We start from the raw sequence: 9,319 nt of genomic DNA, 5'->3' as shown, positions 1-9,319 counted from the left end.
CGCGAGTCCGCTACTTGCGTTCGGGATGCTGAAGGAGAAACCGCGCCTTATTTGTAGGGAACAACGTGCCACCAGCGACTGATTAATTCACCGGCAGAGCCTGAGGGCATTTTCTGCCCGACAGAAATAAAGCCGGGGGGCACCTTCCCCGCCCTCCGCCCCCCGGCCCGGCGCCGGCCCCGGCCCCGGCCCCGGCCCCGGCCCGGCGCCTCAGAGCGGCGGAAGGCGGGGCCGGATTGCGCGGGGGAACGGAAAGCTCCGGCCCGGGTTTCCCGGCGTCCCGGTGCCATCCGGGGGGAAGAGTTTAGGCGGCCGCCACCCCGGGAGGGATGAGGAAGGCGGAGGCGCGGTAGCTGCTTCTCCAGGTCGCTCCCTTCTTCGCCCCCGGTCCCCGCTTGCCGCCCTTCCCCTCGGCCGGCGGCCTCCGCGGCGGCCCCGGGGCGCTGGGCCGGTGACGGCCGCGGCGCCGCCGGCCGCCAGTGCGGCGCGTCGGGGCAGAGCCGAGCCCCTGTGGGCATCGCCGGTGCGGGTGCCGGTGCCGGTCCGGGTGCCGGTCCGGGTACCGTGCCGTGCCCGCCCCGCCGGCCGGCGGGGGGTGGTGGCACTGCGGGCTGGGGGAGCCGCGGCGAGGGCGGGCGGGCGCGGGCCGGGCCGGGCCGGCGGGGAGCCCGCTTCCCGCTGCGGGAAAGCCGCCGGCGGTGTTGCGTGTCTGTTCGCGGTCTGGTGTCTGGAAGAGCCGCCTCGCCAGCTGCTTGCAGTGTAGTGACTGGATTTAAGCGTGTCCTGCCGGGGGCTGCGGGGGGATCGGTCTCGGGCCCCTTCGGCAGAACTTCGGCGTGTGCTTAAACCGCCCTGCTTCACCGTCACGTGTCTGTTGTTTTGCCTCAGAAAGCGTCTTGAAAAATTCGTGGAGAACGGCAGCGTGAGAGGGGCTGGCTCTGAGGAGCCCTGATGCGTGACGCCGGTGTCGATGCACCGTGCCGGTGAAGGTTACCTGCCCGGCGTGACGAGCTGCCCCGCCGCAGCAGCCTCGACTGCTCCTGAGGAGAGCTGGGGTGGGGGGGGGGGTGTGCGGTGCGTTTGTCTCGGCGCCCAGGTCCCTGGATCTGCTGCGCGCTTCGTAAATCGGCAGCGAGGTCTTCACTTGCCTGCTTTGTGGTTAACGTTACGGGAGGCACCTTGTGTTTATTCACACGCTTATTATTATTGTTGTGTCTGGGAAGCTATACGCATTAGCTTATCTCGAGGATCTGAGGATACACTCATGATAGCGCGGAAGAATCCTTTGGTAAATTTGGAAATACACTGAATTTGCAGTTCTTAAAGTGGCTTGTTTCGAATTATACTAATGAGCCATAGGAAAGCAAGCCAGAATATTTAGCTTGTATGGGGTCAACTGTATGGGTGTGGGAATTTGAGAGATGTTTGTACAACCTATTTTGGAGACCTCTGGTGTTGGAGGCAGAGCCGTTTCCCCACGCAACTTATTTGTATGCTTATTGAGGAAAAACTCTGCAACTGTAAGGACAATAATGTACTTGAATCCTCTCTATAATTTGAAGCCATTTGTGGTCACAACTATAAGTGGCTTGGGGAACAGCTTAGTTCCATTTTCTTTAAAGCTGGCTCTTATGTTCGGGTGGGTTTTTTTGTTGTTCTTTTTAATCGGGTCGCCTCTTTTTTAACTTAAACATTCCCAGTTACTTCAATCTTTTCCTGTATATTATGCATTTAAGCTCTCATCATTCTTGATCCTCTTCTCTGAATTCATTCCAATTAGTTCCTATGCTTGAATCGGTTTGAAGGGCAGTATTCAAAACTGGATAGAGTATTCTAGCTGAATTTTAAACAGTAGTGAGCAGTGTGGAAGATTTATATGCTAGCAAAGCTTTACTTCTGTTTACATATCCTGGTATGGATGGCATGCTGTTGGCATATTCAGCTTCTGTTCCAACTTAGACTCCAGGTCTTTTCTGCACAACTATAATCTAGTAAGTTGTTCCACTTCCAGTTGATTATTCTTGCCTAAATTGAAGATCTTGTATTTCTTCTTACTGAAGTGCCCTTCCCATTTTTTTTTTTTAAACCCACCTTCTCTAATTAATAAAGACTGGATTAGAATTCAGAATTTTCTTCTATCATGTTTTCATTTTGTTGCAGCTTGCTGCCATCTGTAATATTAATAATCTTAATCATTAAATAATACTAGACTTAAGAGGGTCCTCTGTGGACCTTCAACAGCCTACGTTACGTCTTGATTTTATTTTTCTGCATGACCTTGAGCCAAGATGAAAAGTAGGGTCAATTTAATATTAAATTGGACCTATGCCATAAACTAAATCCTTATCACATAGGGAAGTACATTTTTCTGACTCTAATTAGGACATGCCTGTGTACTTCCAAAGCTGGCAGGAGACAATATTCCAAGCCTGTCTTTTGCTCTTTGATCTTTAGCAGCAGCATGTTTATTCCTTAGATGTGCAAGGCACAGAGCACCCTGAAATAGATGTGGAGAAGTCTGTCCTTAGTAAATAGGATTTGAAAATATATTTGGGCCACACAGTAATGCCTATCTTGGCTCTTTCTCCTTCCCCTGCGTCCCCTAAGTTTACCTCATCTGAGCCTTTAGTCTTTCACGGGGCAAGAAGACCACAGCAAGAAGCTCTACTGTGATTTTGACACCTTGTACTACAGAGCATTTTCCTCATTCACCAGATAGAATCTCTAAAAAATTTATAAGCTAAATGCAAAAATCCCTTGCGTAATATGCCACAGCTGTCTCTTACTCTGGACTTTTTTTCTTTGCATGTCACTATACTGTTTGAGCACTTCCCTGATGCGTAAATTAGATTTGTATGACAGTATGTTAACTAAAATTCATCAGTCCTTACAGCTCTTTCTCAGGAGGTTTTCCTTCCCTGCTAATGGAGGCTGCCTTGAGCTGTATAGAACAACAACTGGGAGGAAGAGGGGGTCTCCTAAAGTGTTGTGTTTTCTTGCATCTTCAAAACAAGACTGAAACCCAGTAGCTGTTAAAATTCTATGGGAAAAGAGACTAGGAAAGGAAAAGTTGACTTTCTCAACTGCTTCACAGCATTGATAAATCCTATCTTGAACTATTGAGGAGTTACCTAATCTCACTGAAATGTAGTGACAACTGCATCTAAGGCATACATCCAAATGTTATTTAATAAGGCCCATAATTATCTAGGAACACATCTGTTAGAGGTGGAACAATCCCAACAGATGACCAGGCTTCCTTTCACTAAGCTTAAGAAAAATCTTGATTCACCAGACATTTTCAGTCTTTTGTGCATGTGTCTTGAATCTTATCGTAACTTGCTTTAAATTGCAGTAGGCTTTCATTCTTTGAAAAGACTCTGAATGGACTTTTCAGCTATTTCTGAATTTTTAAAAACTAGGGACAGGGACACTAACTCTTTGTGAAGACAGGGCTTTTGGAGACACTGAATAAATGAATTTTTTATTCTGCTAGTACGTAGAAAGAATGTACAACTTGTGAGTTGTAGTGTCAAAATACCAAAAATTATAGTTAGTAGAAATGTCTTGTGTATCTCAAAGTTATTACAAGTCCTAACTATTATGCTGTTGCTTTAAAGTTTGCTCCCTCCATCCCTTTTCTTTTTTATAAAGGGAGATGGGTAATACCATACCAGAGGTATTTTTATTGTGTTGTTTGTACTACTCTTGTGGACTGGAATACTTAATCTGTTTTAGATGCTGCAATGTAGGAAGGATGTGACCAACTGAAATTAATCCCAAGGTGATTAAAAAGACCAATTTTTTTGTTCTTTTTTCTTTTTTTTAGTGGACCTAAAATCAATATTTACAAAAAACAGAATTTTCCTAGTTTAAAAAAGAAAAAAAAAGAAGAGAGAAAGGAGACTTTGAATACATGAAGCTGTGGCAGAGAACGCTTTTTAGTTATTTTATAGGTTCACAGGGAGAAGGATAATGAAAATAACTTTGTAGTAAAGAAAGGCTCAGCTGAGTGCAAAGAAAAGCTTCATGAGAGGGTGATGCATTGGAGCAGGAGCCCTGCTGAGGTTAAGGAACCTCCTTCAAGGGAAGTTGTTAAGACCACTTTGGAGGCTGTCTAGACATGAGCTGGCCTCACAGTGGAAGGCTTGGACTAAATGGTTGCCTGAGGTGCTTTCTAGCTGTTCCTGTATGTTAATAACTTCTTATGCACTCGGGTACTTGTGAAGTTATTGTTTCTTGTTTGTAAGTCATGCCTTAGATGAGACACAGTAGCTTGCCCAAGTGTGTTCCATCTGTTGAAAATTCAAGGAAAATTAAAACTGACTATTTCATGATTTTGGTTTAGACCAAAACATTAGTTATGATGAATTATGATAATGACCTTTATATTTATCATGCCTTATACGCATGGTTACATGGTGCATACGGTATATATGGTACACACATGGTTAGCTATCGCAACTCTGATATTCTAGCTCTGTGGTGAGATAGTGAACATAGCCTGTGTTCATCCTTGTTTTGGGGCTTATCCTTGTTCTGGTTGTAGTTTATGGTTACTGTGTTGCTCTTGCTGAATGGTTCTGGTGTTTGCCGTTATGAGATAAAGCAAAAATAATTACACTACTGGATACAGTTGATAAGATGCAGAAATGTGATTAGTAACTTTAATGATACATTGAAACTAAGTATTTTTACTTCTCACTAACACTACATTCATTTAATTTTTATTTCTGAAGCCCAAGAATCCCTAGTTCTTCTCTTTTTCTCTCATCTTCATAAATATTCTATCTGGGAGTTAGAATTACTGCTGTAGGGGAGAAATTTATTGCAATAAGTTCTTGTGGTTTTTTTTTTTTAAGAATATGCTTTATTTGTAAATAACCCAAACTATCATAATGTAGCTGAACAGTATATTATTTGGAAGTATAGCTGCATTTACAGCACAGATGACTTAAACTTGTTTGTTTCTTCTGGAAAGTAGAGTTTTTTTGTATCCTGCAACATAATGAGTGATTACTCTGTTACAAGGAAAGCATTTTAAGCTAAGTTATAGCAAGAGTATTCTAATCTAGATGCTTTTGGTCTCTTATGTAGAAAACAAGAGACAAACTTAGGCAATTATGTATTAATATAGGCTAAAATAATACTCTCTTTCTTATTTTAGGGACCTGTGGGATTTAAGAATATCTCTCCTAAGAAAATTTGCTGCTTCTACAGCCTTCCATCTTAGTGTGCAATTGATGACTTCACTTGAAATGCCTATCTGAAGAAACTAACAGTAGGCAAAGTGTAATTGCTTTATAAAAATGTTAAAAGTTCAGCAGTGTGTAACAGCTGACAGGATACCCAAAAAAAAGCCATATGTTTGTGACATTTGCTATAAACAGTTTGAAACTCCATCAAAATTAGCTAGGCATTATCTGATACATACTGGTCAAAAGCCATTTGAATGTCATGTATGCCATAAAACATTTAGGCAGCTGGTCCACCTGGAGAGGCATCAGTTAACCCATAATCTGCCTTTTAAGTGTATTGTTTGTTACAGAAACTTCAAAAACTTAATCACTTTCTTAAAGCATCAGCAGCTTCATAACGAAAATTATCAGAATGATACCAAGCAAGCAGAAAACTCTGTGAATTCTGAGCAAGACAGAGTCACTTGCGGCATATTTCGATGTTCCATGTGCTGGAAATCTTTTACAACTGAAGAGAGGTGGATGCTGCATCAGTGTCTGAAGGCAGATAGCCTACATGGTGCCAGAAGGAGAAAGCAAACTCATGCTTGTGAATCGTGTAACAAGACATTTCCATCAAGATCTAAGCTAGAAAGACACTTCCTTATTCACACTGGCCAGAAACCTTTTAAGTGTTCTTCATGTGGTAAATCTTTCAGACAGTCAACACACTTGAAAATCCATCAGCTCACACACACAGAAGAAAGGCCTTTTCAGTGCTGCTTTTGTCAGAAGCGGTTTAAAATACAGAGCAAACTCATGAAGCACAAACAGCTCCATGCCAGAAATAAGACTTTACCCAATATTATGTACAAAGCAAAGACTCTTAAATATCCCAGACCACGCAACCTGTTGGAAGGAAAGAGGGATAGTTTTGAGAATGCTGCCACTTATGAGTCGCAGGAGAATGACCCATGTGACGTTCACTCGATTTACATTGTACCTTTTCAGTGCCCAGCTTGTGAGCAGTGTTTTGAAACAGAGCAGGTTCTAAATTTGCACAAATGTTGTTATCTGAGAGATGACAAAAGTTCAAAGAATGGTACAACAGCACGCAGCCATGCTGTCAGCGTGAAAAATAAGATCCTGATGAAGCTGAAGCATACTGGAGGAAAGGCAACGGATTTTTCTCTTACTGACAGAAAAAAAAAAAAATCAGGTCACTTTAAAAGTCCTGACCTGGTTGCAGCTAGAGATCAGTGTTCTGATCAGCACGCTTCCACTAAACCTTTCAAGGATTGCCATAGCAAGCTTGACATGCACAAGGCACTTAGTAATCGGATGAAAAGAATGTTTACTGTGCCATTACGTTGGCAAGAGCACCCACAACCTCACGACTTTGGAATTAATTTAAAAGGTATGCTTACTGGTGAAAGCATGTTAAACATCAATGATTCACCGGATAATAAAGATGATGCTTTTTATGGTTCATCAGATGATGGTTTCTTTGATAATCCAGAAGTACTTCACTGTGCTTTTTCAGCTTCTGCTAAAAATACACATAACAGACACAAAGTGTGTAAATGTGACAGATGTGAAAAAATCTTTCCGTCTTCCTCCAAACTTCAAAGACATTACCTTATACACACGGGACAGAAGCCCTTTGGCTGTAATGTTTGTGGGAAGACATTTAGACAGTCAGCTCACTTAAAAAGACATCAGCTCACCCATACTGAAAAGAGACCCTGTAAAAGCCCCGTTTGCCAGGTAGAATTTGAAAACCTGAACAAACTTTTCAATCATCAGGGAGATCACATTGAATTTAAGTCTTCTCAGCCCGTGGGTTATTCAGGTTATTCTCAAACACCTTCACAGGCATCTGGCTTTCAAGAATTTGAGCTGATTCAGTCAAACCAAGCAGCTGAAATCAAAGTTGAAATCGAGTCAGGGGACTTTGTTCTTGACACCAGCAGTAGAAACACACAGCCATATTTGTGTAGTAAATTGTTGGGAACAGAGCAAAGCTGTTACAGCTGTTGGCATGATTTTTCTGAATGTACTGAAAAAAGTGAAGTTGTTAACAAATTGTATCAATGCAGTATCTGCTTTAAAACTTTTAAATCACCTTCTAAGCTTGAAAGACATTACCTAATGCATGCTGGACAGAAGCCGTTTGAATGTTTAGTTTGTGGTAAAAATTTCAGACAGGCCCCACATTTGAAAAGACATCACCTTATTCACTTCAAAGAGAGCTTAAAGCTGAGTACCACTGAGCAACAACCAGAGAATATATTGTTTTTATCAAAACTGGATAATGTCCTATGACATTCTATATTAAAATTTTTGGTTGCGTAATTACTGAAAGGCTTATGTTACACCTAACAATTGACTGAAGGGGATTATCTCTTTCTATTATGGAGATGACCTGAAGAATACATTTACTGTCTTCAAAACTGTCTACTTGATATAATTTGTGATGAATGTGAGAAGATGTTTATAACAAAACAAAAAAGAGGCAACAAAAAAGCCACTCTGCATTTTTTTCCTAAATTATTTTATAAATGCATATTCTTACTGTATTAATAGTGTTGCAGCAATCTGTAATGCTCCATGAATCGGATATTTTAAGTTATACGTTTTCCCATATAGTAATTTATGAAAATTTTGCTGTGCAATGATAACTATCAGAAAAGTAAAGATAAAAAGGTAATTTCCAGAATACAGAAAAAATGGTCCCTTTACTTTCTTCTGGCTCCCTATACCTTGCAAATAACGGACACTTACTGTATTTATTTCATACTTTTTTAAAAAAGTAACTATTAGTTTTAGATAAAAGGTGCAAAAAAGAAAGTAGAAAAAGGGGAAAAAGTTTAATGAGAAAAAATGTTGGTGTGGCATTATAGAACAGTTAATAGAAGAAATTCAACTGCTTTGTAATGGGTTTGGAGATCTACGGATGAGGAACTAGATCTCTTCCCTTTTGATGATAAAGTACAAGTAGACATTGCTAAAATAGCAGGGTTTATAATCAATTAATCCATTTTACCACTTCATTATGTCTACTTCTTTGTATATCCCTTGCCTTTCCTAGCTTTTTTGGACAATTCATACAATACCAAACTATTTTTCTGCAAGAAAAGAGGACAAGAAATTACCATTAACATTACAAACGGGCTTACTATCTGTTCCAGTCTCCTTTCCTTCTAGCGTACATATTGCACCAGTAAAAGAAATGTTCTCTAGGATGTGATAATAACTCAGATGAGCAGTTTTGTCGGGAAGTCATGTTCTCATTACATTAAATATAAGACTGAAAATGACTTTTAGCTCAAATTAAGTAATTCCGATTTTGTATTAATAGAATCTGTAGTTGCACTTTCTGGTAAGTAGAGAGCTTCTCCCATTGTGCCTGTGGGGCTGGCAAAATGTGTAAGTGCAGTGGAGCTTTATTCGTTATGAGCAAGAATGAAGTTTGTTTCTTTTTTTTTTTTCCTCTGAAAAAAATACCTTTTAGGATATTTTCCTTTGTTATACAACTTCTGAATAGTTGAAACCTGAAGTTTTTAATCCTATTTCTAATTAACATACCTGTAAGATACATGGCATTCTTTTCATTATTTAAATAGAGCCATATTTATTTAAGTAAAATGGTTTTCATATTTGGGTTTTTTTTTAATTTTTGAAGTGATTTATTTAGGTTTTGCTGTGACCATTGTAGTATTTGGCATAAATGAAGTGAAAGGTGAAGGGACATGTTATTCTTTCCCATTTTCAGAGAGAATAAAACCAGGAAAGATACTCAGTCTGTAGTTACTATGATTTTTGTATGACAGGCGAATTCAGTATGTTAATAATGACTATAGTTATATATTGAGATTTTTTTTCTCCCCGTGAACTGTTTCATATTGAAAGACAGAATACTGTATAAAATGTTTTGAAAGTGTATTGTAGAGCTCTTTTAAAATACTTGTAATAAACTATTTTATTTATATTGTATTATACTTCTATTGTATACTTTATGTGCAAACCAGAGTTTTGAAACTTTGTAACATTCAATGTGCAGAAAAGTTTAAGACTACATATCAAAATAACTAACTTTGCGTGTTAGAACAATAGGTTTTGTTTCAGATTTTTTTTTTGTT

The 9,319-nt window shown here is 40.3% G+C and overlaps 1 protein-coding gene across 2 annotated transcripts; it reads left to right on the top strand.

Annotated features, from left to right (window-relative positions):
* Window positions 1-255: 255 nt before the first annotated feature.
* On the top strand, window positions 256-9,319 carry ZNF770 (zinc finger protein 770). Of its 2 annotated transcripts, none has more exons than XM_049825126.1 (2): window positions 256-365; window positions 5,168-9,319. In XM_049825126.1, the coding sequence occupies exon 2, from the start codon at window positions 5,310-5,312 to the stop codon at window positions 7,500-7,502; it is 2,193 nt and encodes a 730-aa protein (XP_049681083.1). In that variant the 5' UTR covers window positions 256-365; window positions 5,168-5,309; the 3' UTR covers window positions 7,503-9,319. The 2 variants fall into 2 exon arrangements, with proteins under 2 accessions (XP_049681083.1, XP_049681082.1); XM_049825125.1 differs by lacking the exon at window positions 256-365 and adding an exon at window positions 1,330-1,991.

The sequence above is a fragment of the Accipiter gentilis genome, chromosome 22 (genome assembly GCF_929443795.1).
Source record: "Accipiter gentilis chromosome 22, bAccGen1.1, whole genome shotgun sequence".
NCBI classification, from domain to species: domain Eukaryota; kingdom Metazoa; phylum Chordata; class Aves; order Accipitriformes; family Accipitridae; genus Astur; species Astur gentilis.
Note: the sequence above shows the minus strand (reverse complement) of the source record. Positions and strands in the feature narration are given on the sequence as shown.